At 43.5% G+C, this 15440-nt stretch overlaps 1 protein-coding gene across 1 annotated transcript in view; it reads right to left on the bottom strand.

Moving 5' to 3' along the window:
• The window catches only part of ITGA9 (integrin subunit alpha 9), a 346390-nt gene that overhangs the window by 145127 nt on the left and 185823 nt on the right, over nucleotides 1-15440 (bottom strand). Inside the window, exon 17 of the mRNA XM_003781794.3 lies at nucleotides 10125-10201. Coding sequence (XP_003781842.1) covers nucleotides 10125-10201 — 77 coding nt within the window. The remainder of the gene's footprint in view (nucleotides 1-10124; nucleotides 10202-15440) is intronic.

Raw genomic sequence — 15440 nt, 5'->3', positions numbered from 1 at the left:
ATATATATATATATATCTATTTGACCAATTCCCAAAAGGTGCAAGTCTCAGGTAATTTCTTCTGTTCCACTATAGAGCACATGGACAAATTCCTTCACAGTGATCAGGACACAATCTATTTCTTATTTAGTTCTGTTCCACGCACCACAGAATTAGAAAGCAACAAGTTGGCATACATACCAACTCTTCCAAAGCACATGAAAAATGGCAAAAAAAAAAAAAAAAAACCCAAAAACCCAAAACACAAAGTTCCCTGGACCAGCTTGAAGAGGCTTCTCACACATCACTCCACAGGCATGGTTTTTAAAAATAAAAATAATAAAACCCCTGCACTTCCAAAAGGGCAAATGATAACCTCATCAACAACTGAGTTTTTCCCCTTCCACTAATATCTGACAAATACATTAGATTTGATTTCCTTCTGAAGCTCCTAAAAGAGCTCCTTCAGAGTTCTAAAAAAGAATCTGCCTGCCCAACCAGGAAATCTAAGAACAAATGAAATATGAGTTTTACAACATCTCAGGACAGGCTTCCTTCCCTGGAAGCCAGAGTCTGTGACACAGACTGGGTGGTTTGTCAGGGAGCCAGGGAAGAAGGCTGGGGCAAGGGTAGATGCTGAGAGAGCTGTGGTCTCAGGCGGGGTCCAGCCTCTGCCAGATACAACGGAGAGCTCCGAAGCATAAACTGGACCATGGAGTAAATGTACACTTTAGGTAAGGGGACTGGCCTTTTGCACCCCAAGTCAGAAATCCACTGGCTGGAGCCTGATTCCAGGGTGGGTGTAGCCTCCCCGGCAGGGTGGGGGTGACTTTTGACACCAGAGGAGGGGCAGCTGTGAGCAGTCAGCAGCCAGCACAGCAGCTGGGAGCCGTGCACCTGCACAGCGAGGGATCTGGGTGGGGCGCCAGCAGCATCCACCCAGCCTCATGATTTTTGGATCAAGACCACCTGGAATGGAGTCAGGGACACAGGCTCATAAAAGCTAGACGCTCTCCCTGTGGCACCTTCCTCACACTGTGATTTATGAGCATTTCATGCTAAACCCCAGTCTCACCTTCCCCAAGTCTCACCTTCCTCTCTAGGTCTTGGGGGAGGATCCAGAAGTCACTGGGGACAAAGCAAAAGCCAGAGCTGCCTTCAGCTTTCATCTGTGGAGAGTAGCCAGGCAGGCAGCCTTATCTGCCTGAGGTTATATTAGGTGGCTGAGAACAAATTTGGGAGACATGCTAATGAGAGCGTGTGTACAAGACAACAAGAAAAGTATGTGCCGGGGAAGATCAAGTTCAGGAAATAAAACAAATGCGCCCCTTCAGAGTATGGCTTGTCTCAAGATAACAAGGCTACTCTGGGATAGGTGAGTCTAGTATTAGTGGCAAGAGAACAGCACACACAGTCACACAGAATAAACTGCACAAATCTCAGCAAAGAAACAGCACATGGCTCCCCTGGACCTAGTGTTCCACATTCTCTTGACAGGTCCTTTTCTTAGCTATATCCTTACAACCCTGCTGGAAAGATAAAACCTCCAATGGCTGGTTGCATTTGAGAGCCAAGGAAAATGCCACCCAATACAATTTTATTAGGCATGCCACAATGTGGGCCCAGGCTTCCTGGGTATCTCAGGAGGCCGCTGGCCCGCTCTGAGGGAGTGGCCTGCCCAGTCTGTGGTTGCCATGGTTACTGTCTCAGTCCTATCTCCATTGCTTCTCCGGGGGCCCCCCATCCTTTTACCACCCAGAACGTTCAAGCTGGAAAATCTCTGTCAGTGTCTGCTCGGCAGGGAATGGGCTGTCCCTGAAACATGCAATTTGGGACAGATTCTGCTGCTCATGTGTGGCAGGCCCTGACAACTTCCCCTCAGCACTTCGAGTCTGCCTAACAAAGGGAAAAGGGTCAGTTCCTTAGGTGATGGTCCCTCCATCCTCAGCATTGCGCTCAGGAAACCACAAATCAGATCCTCCCTGCAACAGGAGAGATTTCCAAAGTCATTTCCACATAGAGCTAGGCCAGACTCCCCAAGTTGCAATGGCTATTTAAAGACACAGGCCAGAGGTCAAATAGCTCAGCTGGAACAATGCAACAGCAGCCTCCCACCAGGTGTTTTTCCTGCCTCCGCTATTTAGCTTTCTTTCTGACCTCGGATAAGGCTCTCAGATCCTCGCCTGTCAGCTTCCTTTTCTGCACCAGAAATGCTCTGGCTCTAAGTATTATACATACATAAAAACCACCATCATGGATGAACCTGTGTGCGGGGCTTGTTTCTACCTCACCCCATGCCTGGGCTCATCCCAGGTTTGAGCTCGAGCCAGAGCTCCTAAGAAATAAGAGTTCCAGCTCTGCAGCAGGGCTTAGCCCACATTGCTCCAAGGGGGATGCAGGGCTCAAGTCTTATCCTCTCTGCCCAGGACATATTGCTGACCTATTCCTTATCTGCCTTTGCGTCAGGAAAATGAGGACAAAGTTCACCCTTGGTTCATGGGTTTGCCATCCGTCCACATGTGTGCAATGGCTCATTATGCTTGGTAAAGAAGGGGGAAAGAAATACAATGCAGATAAATACAGGAGAAAATAGTTACCACAGTAATGGAGAATGTTGGGTGTTTGGCAAAACAAGGAATGAAAATATTCCCTGGAAGTTCATGGGAGGAAGCCTCCATGTCAAAAGGTAATATAACACTCCTGCTAGAAAGTCAGAATAAATTGATTAACTGAGACATTTACTGAGAAAGCAGATACAAGCGACATGATCATGTCCTGCCACCCCCTCACCCCTAGACTGTTCTCAGTGTTCTGCTGGTGTCTATATCTTTGTACCTGTGGGCCTTTTCCCATAATGAGAGTTAGGGCTATGAGTGCCAGGGAACTGATGGCTACTCTGCTCCAATCTCAGGAGTATCCCTCAACCAATGAATGTCAGGAATTGGTGTACACACATCCCAGCTCCTTCACTGCTTCTATCGTCCTCGTGAGAGGTGCATTTCTCTGCAGGATGGAGCTCCAGGGGTGGCTGGGTGTGACACACTCACTGATTGCTTTCTTGTGCTCACACTCTCTGCCATGTGACTTCACAGCAACTGCTATCAGGAAGCAAGTTTACTTCTATACACCTTGAATCTAGTTGATCCTGTGACTTTGGCCAGAAGAATGCAGCAAAAGTGATAATACATGAGTTGTAGGCTTCATGCGGGCTGGGCACTGCTACTTTGTTCTGGCCCCACTGCCCTTGTCAGAACACCCCTGGGCCTACCGGCTAGAAGGTTAGAGCCCACATGCAGGACAGGGGCAGAACCCCAGCTGACAACAGCCAGTTTTCAGAAACAGAGGCCTCTAACCAACCTGAGGGTGCTGAGACCAGACGATCCAGACAGCTGAGCTGAGCCTAGACAGCCAACCCACAGAATCAGGAGCTAAACAAATGATAGTCGTTTTAATGCATAAAGTTATGGGGTGATTTATAACACAGCAACAAGTAACCAACACACTGGTGTCCCAGTGCACCCTTTTTGGTAGGATTCCCTGTATGTTTCCTTACTTTTTGTTTCCTGCGCTTCTCACATAAATTATTTGCATGACAATCCTTGTCTCAGGGCCTACTTTCAGAAGAACTCAACCTCAGACCACATAGACTGTTTCCAGGTCCTCCTTCATATTCCCTTTATTACAATAATCATAGTGAATTATAATCACTTGTTTTGGGGTGTGTCTCCCCTTCCAGACTGAGGGCGTCATGAGGCAGCACAGTATCTCTATTTATTTCTTCCAGGCATGGTACATCCACAGTAAGCATTCATCAATATTTGTCAGATAAATTCATACACTAGCCCTGAGTCCCCTCTTGTCAAGTGAGAAGAAACCAGGCATTCTGGAAAGGCATTTTAACCTTTAATACCTCATCCAGTGTGCGAATGTCCCTTTGCTTGCTATACACTGCCGATCACCTGGACTGGGGCCCAAATCCCAGCCTCTGCCAAATATCTCCCACAAAAGGCCCATCTACACATCCATCATCCCTGATGGCTTCCTGAAATGTAAGGAGAGGCATTTGCTGTCCCCTCTCAGAAAACTCACATCTCTGAGAGAAGAGAGTGAGGATGAATAGTCCTTTAACTCTCATTCAAAAAGTTCCATCCACTAGATCATTTGCCTTGCTTTCAAGAATAAACCACTGAGGAAATCATGTCTGTGTCCAGAGAGTCTGGAAACAGCAACCACAAAAGCCAGCTGCTCCCAATCAACAAACTTCTTTTGTATTTTTTTCCCCCCAGAGCCAATGCAGACAAAGAAAATAAATAAATAAATCACGTGGCTAACGTTTTGGCAAGGGCAAAAATTTTCTAGGTTTCTGGTCAGCTCCCACTCACCTTCCCTCATAAAAATAATAATTCATAAAAACAACAGTGATGATGTTACATTTGAGGAAATAGCTGACATGTCAGCCACGGGCTCGTGGTCAAATCTGAGGTTCTCTAAGTAGAAGAAATCTAACCTACGCAGATAAAGAATGTGCTGACTTTATGAAAGGACTGCCATTGACTGGGGAGGACAGGTGGCTTCTGTCCCCAGAGGGAGACGCTATTGAACAGGGCCTCTGGGTCAGACAGCACATGAGGAGGCTGGGGGGATGGAAGGCAGCTGTCTTTGATAACGCATTTTCTACCTATCCACTTCCTCTCTGAACTGGGGCTTTCACACACAGGAGGACTTTTCCCCAAGGTCCCAGCCTTGGTACTTCTCCTCCAGAGCTGGCAGCTCCTGAAGTCAGTGTAAGGAAGAGGGCAGGATGCAGAGCCGGATGATTGAAGCCGCTTCAATCTCCCCCCATAGCCTGAACACTTGAGCAAGTAACTGGCCTCCCTAAGCCTCTGTACCCTCCACACTGAAAAAGGTGTAATAACATTTACTTCTCAGTGTTGTTGAGAAGTAAATGAAATAATGCTAGCTCTCACTGCCTGAGGGCTTCTTGCTTATGTCAAGCACTTTTGGAAGCACTTGAATATGTCTTAATTCATCTAGTATTCAAAATAACCTTATAAGGTGCTGCTGTTCTTTACCCCATCTTACAAAGGAGGAAACAGAGGCCTGGAGATGTGAAGCAAGTTGCCCAAGGTTATGTAGCCAGTGCATCTATGTACACTGAGTACTGTGTAGGGTACCTCATGCTAGGTGGGTGCTCCATAAACAAGAGTCTCTTCCCCTTCATAAAGCAACAAGTTTCACTTCAATTGTACACTGTGCAATTGATGATTCTGACCACTTTACCACTTTTGAGAAGGAGAACAGTTTGTTTCAAGAACTCTCTGGGGGAGGTGGTCCTCTAGAAGGCTGGTCTTCAGGGATGGAGTGATCCATCTCCCAGCAGTTTGGGGAAATACATCTCATACCACTCCCCATTCCCCATGATGAGAGCATCACCAAAGCTAGAACCATAAGACAATTATATGTTGCCATCAGATGGCTCTAACTTCCCCAAATTCTGTTCTCTTTTCACCTTCCTTAAAAGTTCATTCTTTTTTTAGTAGTGGCTAGCCAGGAGGCAAGGTAATGTTCCATTGATATTTGATTGGCTGCATAAAAAAAAAGTATTTTTAGTTCAGCTACCATAGTCTATTTATCTTAATCACATGTGATACTTTCTTAGGTTCTGTGAGTATTCAGAAAGATAAAATATAGTGCATCATTTTACGAATGGGATTTTTAGTCCCATTCAATAGCTATTCTAACCAGCTTCATCCCTATTCCTGGATGTTTGACAATGGCATGTTTTGGAAGTAGGCTCAAGTCGATTAAAGATCGTGGACTTCTAATTGTTTTAAGAGAGCACAGGCCTGCCAGCATTCATGTTCTCTGGAGAGAAAAATAAAAATATCCGTGAGTCCCGGGCACAGATAGCATTTTCTGACTTGATCCCTGGCCACTCTGGGTGACCTGATCACTCCCAGATGTCTTTCCCTGTTTTCTTAACACAAAAGCTCCTCAGTCCGATGGGTATTCAGCTGCCTCCAGGCACAGCACCTTGTACCAACTGTCTGTACTGTCATCAGAGGAATTTTTCTCTGTGACCCCTTTACGTCAACTTTTTATACAGTGAGGTCACAACAAACATGAGAGCTAGGTTCTAAAGACAGCACAGAAGGCAAAATCTATGTCCAAGTTGCCCCTGTGAAGCCCTTGGGAAGGCACAAAGGTGGAGATCAACACGATATCTATCTTAAGTCCAATCCTACTGGGGTGCTCCCGCATGGGGACCATGGTGACAGACCTATGTCAGGGAAGTAGAAACTGAAGTGAACAGAGAGATGAGCAGAACCAAGCTCAACCTGGGATACGCTTTCACTGAGCAGAACAAAGGACCAGACAACCTATCCCTATCTCAGTATTCGCCCCCTTCCCCCTCCCCCGACCCCTGGGCTCCTTGAGCTGCCTAGTTACTGTCTCAGGAGGTTAAATGCACTTATGCTACAACTCAGCTGTACTTTCAGTGGCTTTAAGATGAAATCAAAACTCACAGGTGTGCCACAACCCTGTTTCTCTCTCACTGTGGTCTCCTAACCCCCTCTTTCACTCCAGACACCTGCAGTTCTTCATGTAAGTCCTGCTCTCCGTGCCTCTGCTCGTATTTTCCCTCTACCCAGACTGTCTGAATCCCCTTTACTCCCCTTAATACCATCTCTCAGAAGCTGCTCCTGGCCCCATGATAACCCACCCACCTCGCTCCCAGCACTCACCAAGTGATGCCACTATCATCCAGTCTCTTGTTCCTCTCCCACCTGAGCCGTGCACGCCAGGGGCAGGGCACACGTGTCACTCACATGTGCTGCAGCCTACTGCCCAGGACTTGCTTGGCTCCAACAACAAGGGAATACACACTCTTCCCAGGCAATAATGAATCAAGAGAGCTAAATGAGAACAAAGCAGGTCCCCTCCAGTCTAAGCCCCTAAGCCTCTGTCAACCAAATTTAGAACCTGTTCCACTAACAGTTTCCTGACTGTCCCTTTTCCCAAGTTGCACCTGGCTCTGAAGAGTGAACTCAAAAGTCTGAAGGAATCCAATGCAACTGAAACCACAGGTTTGATTTTATATCTCTACTCATCCAAGTATCAATTAACACTTCTCTGATGGCTCCCGGGGGAAGAGCTGTGGCCCCAGGAGTATGATGAAAGTTCTTTAACAGAAGAGTCAGCCAAAAGGCTATTTTGAGCAACCAGTAGTTCTCCAGGGACATAACTCATCCTAAAGAGAGGCTCGGAGCTTTGGTCCAAAGACATTGTTTCTGAGGTTCAAAAAATGTTACCCAGTCTCCAGTTTTCCTATCTGAGTTCTAGGAAGATGGAATTGCAAGAAAGGCTGAAATAGCTCTGACAACTATAAGGCATCAGGGTGAGAGACAGGACTATGCCTCTCTTTACAAGGTGTGCTAGATTGTACTACAGGCCCCATTCTTCACCTCTCCCTATGCTCATGCCCTTTACTATATGCATTTGTAGTTCTTCTCACTACAGGGGTAGAGAATATTTTCCTGTCCCTTGACTTTGGGTTTAGCTATGTGACTTGCCGTGGCCAACAGAACAAGGCTTAATAACAGTGCACCAGTTCTAAGCCTGGGGTTTAAGAGTCATTGCACATTTCTGCTTGCCCTCTGGCACCTTTGCCATGCTGTGAAAAGATACGCTTAGGTAGCCCACTGGTCCGAGGGGAACAATGAAAGATGTATCAAGCAGAGCTGATCTCTATTACCAAGCCTAGAACCCAACCTCTGCTGAACCCACATGTGTGAAAAGTCAGCTAAGAGCCAAATGAATCTAGACTGGACCAGCCAACCCTCAGCTGACCTGCAGATCCATGAGAATAAATGATTACTGTTTATACCACTGAGTTCTGGGGTGATTTGTTGTGTAGCATTTTCTGTGACAGTAACTAGAGGTGCATATGGGGGTCTGGACCTTGGCCACTATACTAGTTGTTCTAACATTACTAACTGCTGGGCCCACAAACCATAACTGGTTTTGACCACACTTCTGAAAGGCCAGGTTGGGGCAATAGAGGCGGTGTTAGCCACAAAGTGCTTTACTGGGCCCTGAATTTTACATCCTCATATACATAAAGCATAATTCAATAAAGATAGATTTGACCATCTACTAAGTAGCATGAACATTGCAACTCTCTGAACTTAATCTTTACCCTTGGAGCAAGTGAACATTTTCCCACCACATGAAGTTTTCTATGATCCAAAATAAATTTCCAGCATTTACAATCTGCCTCAAGATAAAATGAATCCATATATTTTTGTTTCTTGTTACTTTTTCCCTAAAATACTTTTTGGAAGATCTATTTAAAAGGGAAATTAATGAGCTGATATTTTATGAACTTTCTTTAGAATGGTTTCTCTAATAATCCCAGGAGGCCCTTCTTACTAATGTTAAACAATTCCAATATTCACTCCAGAGGTTTTAAGTAATTTTCTAAGCTTGGCAAAACATGTGGTACTTTCATCTACTATTCTTGCCCCAAGTAAAAGTAATGCTAATTAATATTTAAGTGGTCTGGAGGAGTATTTGTGTCTGTGTGTGCATGTATGTATGTATTACATTACTCGCCCCAATAAACTCCAATAGAAGAAAAGGAATCTTTATTCTCTGATCAATAAAAGATACTTCATTATCATCAAAAATAAAAATATCCTAGCGTAGTCACCAGTTCATGATAGGAATTTTTCTTTTTTTGAGACAGAGTCTCACTATGCCACCCTCAGTAGACACCCTCAGTAGAGTGCTATGACATCACAGCTCACAGCGACAGACAAACTCTTGGGCTTAAGTGATTCTCTTGCCTCAGCCTCCCAAGTAGCTAGGACTACAGGTGCCCACCACAATGCCCGGCTATTTTTTTGTCGCAGCTATCATTGTTTAGCAGGCCCAGGCTGGGTTTGAATCCACCAGCCTCGGTGTACGTGGCAGGCGCCCTACTTACTGAGCTATGGGCACCAAGCCAGGACTTAACTCTCATACTTGCTGGTAAGGGTCACATTGTGGCATTTTAGAAAATAATCATCAAAAACTGATGACTGGCTGGGCAAGGTGGCTCACGCCTATAATCCTAGCACTCTGGGAGGCTGAGCAGGTGAATTACCTGAGCTCATGGGCTTGAGACTAGCCTGAGCAAGAGCAAGACTCTGTCTCTAAAAATAGCCAGGTGTTGTGGCAGGTACCTACAGTGCCAGCTACTCAGGAGGCTGAAGCAAGAGGATCACTTGAGCCCAGGAGTTTGCTTTGAGCTACTGAGGGTGACAAAGCGAGACTGTCTCTCTGTCTTAAAACAAAAAACAAAATAAACAAACAAATAAAAAAAATGCTGATGACTGTTTTTAAGATACGGTAATAAATCTTACAAAAGGGTTCCTGGCCCCAAGGTGAAATAAAACAATCTTTCAGAAGGGAGTGTTTCAAAAGGAAACCATTCTCTGTTATGTGGCTAACTGATTCAGAACCAGCATCTTCATCCTAAAAGAAATCTAAAATAAAAGATTGGCAAAGAGGAAACAGAAGGCTCCTGTACGGTTCACCTTTAGCCTTGGGGGATTCGTGTGGTGCAGGAGGAAACCCTGAAACAATAAAGAGACTGTCTGCTCACTTGGATCAGGACAGCCTGCCGCTCTCCTTCACCCCGTCCTGCCACGGAAACATCACTCATTAAAGCAGACACCGTTATTATGGGTTGGGGCAGCGGGAGGAGATTAAAAAAAGAAAACCTTTATATCATAATAGGTTGAATCACATGAAATCGTCCCAAAGGTCAAATATCGGCAAGTTCATATGATTCAACTTAATATAATAAGCAAAAGTAAAACAGCTCCCCCTACACAAATACTCAACAGAAATTAGAAATATAAGCTAAATTGGGAGATAAGAGTTGCAAAGAAAACCAAATCCAACCTATGTCTCCAAAACAGCAGCTGTTATTAAAATTATTTTATAATATACGTTGTTTTAAAAGCACATAATAAAAGCATTTAATCCACCAACACTGTACTCTCCTCAGTGGGGAAATCTGCACATTCAAGTTTGGGGCCTTCAGTCAAGAAAAACAAATTTCTCAGGAAAATGTTGTGAAAGAAACATCGACATACCTGGAGAGCAACAGTTTACCCCGAAGCTGCAGGTCAGCCGCACAATCCTCTGAGCGGCAATTCCTTTCAAAAACAGTCTGTGAAAGAGATGGTTGGAAGAGAATTTATTGACAAATGAGTAAATAGCAGCCAGTTCCCTTCATTCTCCCCCCAAGCCTTTCAACCCCGCTACTCCCACCTCCAAGAAACCAGTCCCACAGCACGGTAAGGGGTCCTCCACAAGGCTCCAAGGAAGCCCAAGTCAACAGTAGTCTTGATTTTATGAGCACATTCCGTATTCGAGACACTTCCCAGTCTATCCGAGTGCTTCTTCAAGTAGTTTTTTCAAAACGGTGCACAGTAGGTGTCCTTTTTGTCTTTGCTTATCTGAGAATCTCTCTTAGAAGCTCTTAGATGAACAATAATCCAACTGAATAAAGAATTCTTAGATTTTAGCCTGATCATTTCCCACTATGTGCTGTCTTGGGGAGGTAGAAAATTTATACCTGAGATAGGTTCTGCTTCAGCAATGGGACCATACTGAATTTTTAGAAACAAAGACAAAAGTCAAAGTCCATTAGGCTGTTAGGCTAAGGGCACCACCACTGAACAGAAAGGATTATTTTTAGTGTCTTGTTGGGGTAGTCAGCAGTGAATAGGAACACATGCCTTTTCTCTAACCAAGATGGGGCCTCAATGGTCCAAGCCCCACCCAGTGCTAGGGCCTGATGCTTGGTGTGCAAAAACCAACCTATTTCCAGAGAGCTTGCCAGATATGCCTGAGGTTGGGCCTATCTGTGGGGGTTTGTCCAGATATCAGGAGCATCATTTGGGAGGGGTTAGAGCTTCCTTCTCTTAGTCCTACATAGAGGGCTTATTAGTCTTCCCCTCAACCTGGGCTGAACCCCTCTGGCATTCTGGATCTATGTTAGCAGCCTCCCTAAGTTCTAGTGGACAGAGACCCTTCACTATCATTAGATGGCTTTGACCATCTTGGTAGGATTTGGAGAGAAGAGTTTGTTGCCACTTTTTAGGTGCAATTTCTTTATTATTGAACTTCCTCATTGTCATTGCTCATGTTTTTAAGTTTTTTCCTTCCCACAAAACATAGTTTCAGGTGATTTGTTCCACTTCCACAAAATAAGGTCAGGCAGCATCTCAGAGCACCAGTGTGGGCTCCAACAAACTTGTTGGCCAACAGACAGTCTAGACTCAACCAGACAGAGTAATTTTGCCTGTGGAAATTCATATTCTTATGCCACATTTCCAAAAGAATAAAATGTTCCAGCCAACATTCCCTTCTTTGATTATGGGGGAAAGTAACATGGAAGTCTTGGGCAAAAAGAGGAACTTCCCATGTTCTTTTGGACACTACTAGGGTCAAGGAGAGAGCCAAATTTCCAAGAGATTTCAATATAAGACATTTGTTCTTTATTTGCTATCTCAGCCAAGAAGAAAACAGGATGAAGTGGGTGGCAGGACTGCATGAATATTTTAGGCGAGATGACAGGAGGGCTTTATGAGATTCAGGAACAGAGGGAAAACCCCAAAGATTGTTCCCTATCAAGCTAACAAAATTTGAACTCAGAAGACCTTCACTGACACAGCCACTCCCAAGAACTCACACCTAACTTTGTGTTTGAGATTTCACATTTTTCTCTTCAAGACCTCCCTCCCCCAAATTGTATAAGCTTCAGGCCCCACAAAACCCAGATTGGCCCCTGGGGGTGCAATTCCCTGCTCACACATGCCTTTGTCATCTTACAGGCAACAGAAAGAGTTGACATCAGGTGGGATACAAGGGTAGAAGTGGGGTGGGAAGCAGTGAAAACTCAGGAACAGGATGTGACTTAAATCCATCCTGCAACATGCAGGCTGTGAGATCTGGTCCCTGCCCTCATCACCTCTGCTGCCCTGGCTCTCTTGTGCCAGCTATCCCTCAGACTGGCCTTACAACTTCTCAGCCCAGGGCCTCTCCACAAGCTGATCCCCAAATTCCTCCACCTGCTTTACCCAGTAACTGTCCTCTCATCCTTCAACAAGCAAATCAAGACTGTATCCCAGGGGGCTGTATTGGTCTTGTTCACTTCTGTGCCTGCCCTCAGGGCCTGGCACACAGTTGCTACTCTGTTAACACTGAAGGACCCCACGGTGCCCTGAGAGGTGGGGTAACCACACAAATGGAGAGCCCAATGATGGATGCCCAAGCACAGAGCCAATGCTAGCTCACTATTCATCAATGCCAAAGCTGTGTCTTCCCACCTCCATGAAGTCTCTGTCTCTCAGCCATGTGAGATGAGGAATTCACATTCCCAGTGAGGAATTAGGTGCTTTGTAAATGCTCATTTTCTTTGTTGACTTTCTCTTGAATTTATTTTCTATCTCTTGAAATGGCCTTCTCTAGCAGTTAAATCCTCCAATGCTGCTGAATTTCCATCCAACAAAGACAACCACTGAGTCTGCCCTCTATATATACACGTGTGTGTATGTGTGTGTGTGTATCTGTGTATAGTATGTATATATACACACAATTACATGAATGCTTACACTGACTAGCTAAAATTAGCCCAAACTATCATAAAAAGATAACACAATTCCCATAAAAATCCCAACATCAGTTTTCACAGATCTAGAAAAAATGAATCTAAACTTAATATGGAACCAAAAAGACTCTGAATAGCCAAAGCAATCCTAAGCAGAAAAGACAAATCTGGAGGTATCATATTACCTGACTTCATCTTATACTACAAGGCTACAGTAACCAAAACAACATGGTATTGGTATAAAGGTAGACACATAGATCAATGGAACAGAATAGAGAACCAGAAACAAAGCCATATAGCTACAAACAACAGAGTTCTGACAAAACAGACAAAAACATATACTGGGAAAAGGATGCCCTGTTTGATAAATGGTGCTGGGAAAACTGTATAGCCATATGCAGAAGAATGAAACTATCTCTTACCATATACAAAAACTAATTCAAAAATATGAAAGACTTGACTGTAAGACCTGAAACCATAAAAACGCTAGAGCAGTGGTTCTCAACCTTCCTAATGCTACGACTCTTTAATACAGTTCTTCATGTTGTGGTGACCCCCAACCATAAAATTATTTTCATTGCTACTTCATGAAGGATATAGGTACGTGTGGCAGGGGAGTCATAATTAAGTGTAATGGACATAGGAAACTAAGAAGGGCGGAGGGTGAGAGGAGGGTGAGGGATAAAAATCTACCTATTAGGTACTATATTCCATTTTGGTGACAGGTACACTGACAGCTCTAATTTCAGCATGATACAATTCATCCATATAACAGAAAAGCCTTGTTCCCCCCAAATTTGCAGGGAAAAAACACAACACACTACCCAAGCCTCGGGAAATCAAAAGTCAAGCCCTACTTTAACTATGTTGCATCAAGAAAATTTACTTTTCCTCCTTCTAGGACTCAATTTTCTGATTTGTAAGATGATTAGCATTTAGCCAGAGATGGAAGTCTGTAGCTATTATACTCTTTTTTGTTTTAGGTCCTGTGCATCACTGTTTACACCGCAAATGTGAGTGACAACTACAACACGAATGAGTGAATAACATGAGGCTTCCCAGTTTGTAGTGAAATAAGGAGATACGGAGACAGAGAGTCAATAAGAATTTACTTTGGTGTATGTAACTGTATTTTTCAAGAATCAATGCAACAGTATGTTCATCACGCTCCTTACAAGGTGACTTTGACATTCTTCCCATGGAGAGGTAGGGTTTGACACTCCCTCTCCTAGACCTAGGATGGATTTGTGGCTGCAGTGGAAGTGATGCTATGTGACTTCCGAGGCTAGGTCAAAAAAAGCAATAGAGCTTACTCCTAGTTCTCTGGAGGTATTTGCTCTTGGAACTGAGACACTCTGCAGCAAGGAAACCCAAGTTTTCCATAGAGAGGCACATGTGGAGGGAAACTGACAGCCACAACAACTTGTAGACATATGAGTGAGTCATCATGAAAGTAGGACCCTCAGTGTGGTCCTCCAGCCTCACTGAGCTGCCCCAGCTGATAGACACCATGAGGAGCTGTCCTGAGCAAGCTCTGCCAAACTATAAACTCACAAATTCACTTGCAGTTTTCTCATTTTCCTGCTGTTATTGATGTCTAGTTTCATTCCTTGTGGTTGGAAGAAATACTTGGTATGATTCTGATTTTCTTAAATTTGTTAAGATTTATTTTGTAACCTAACATATGATCTATCCTGGAGAATGTTTCATATACACTTGAGAAAAATATGTATTCTTCTGCTATTATATGGAAATTTTGTATATATCTTCTGGGTCTATTTGGTCTATGGCATGGTTTAAGTCTGCTGCTCTTTACTGATTTTCTATCTAGATGTTTCATCCATTACTGAAAATGGAGTATTGAAATCTCCTATTACTATATTGCTATCAATTTCGTTTTTCAAATTTGTCAATATTTGTTTTACGTACTTAGGTTCTCCAATGTTGGGTGTGTATGTGTTTATAATTATTATATTTTTCTGAATTAACCCTTTTATCATTATGTAATAACCTTCTGTGTCTCCAGAGACAGCTTTTGATTTGAACTCTATTTTGTCTGATATGAGTATTAGCCACTCCTGCTTTCTTTACTTGGCATTTGCATGAAATATCTTTTTCTATCTTATGTGTACCTTGAATATAATGTGAGCTTTTTGTAGACAGCACATAGTTTGATCTTTTTTTTTTTTTTTTAGCCCATTTACATTTAAAGTAAGTTTTGGGGGAATTTTTTGTCTTTTTTTTTTTCTTTTGAGACAGAGTCTTGCTTTGTCACCAAAGCTCAAGTGCAGTATAGTACTATGGTCATAGCTTACGGTAGCGCCAAACTGGCCTCCTCATCCTCCTGCCTCAGCCTCCCAAAGTACTGAGATTATAGCTACATGCCACTACACCTGGCCTAATATAGTATTAGTAGGAAAGGATTTATTATTGCCATTTTGTTAACTGTTTTCTATTTGTCTTATAATTCTTTGTTCCTCTTTTTCATCCTTGCTGTTTTCTTTTGTGTTTCATTTTCTTTGTAGTTGCCAAGGGGATTATACAAAATATCTTATAATGGTCCATTATAATTTGCTAACAATTTCAATTTACTTACATAAGAGAACTCCCTGGTTTTCTTTTTTTTTATTACTTTTATTTTTTTTATTGAATGGTAACTATGTACATTAATGCACTTCTGGGGTACAGTGTGGGGTTTTCACATGCAATCCGAACTACTTTCATCAAACTGGTCAACACAGCCTTCATGTCATTTTCTCAGTTATTGTTTTAAAACGTTCACATTCTACTCTTA

The sequence above is a fragment of the Otolemur garnettii genome, unplaced genomic scaffold (assembly GCF_000181295.1).
Source record: "Otolemur garnettii isolate 467f Iridium unplaced genomic scaffold, OtoGar3 scaffold00002, whole genome shotgun sequence".
In the NCBI taxonomy this organism is placed as follows: domain Eukaryota; kingdom Metazoa; phylum Chordata; class Mammalia; order Primates; family Galagidae; genus Otolemur; species Otolemur garnettii.
Note: the sequence above shows the minus strand (reverse complement) of the source record. Positions and strands in the feature narration are given on the sequence as shown.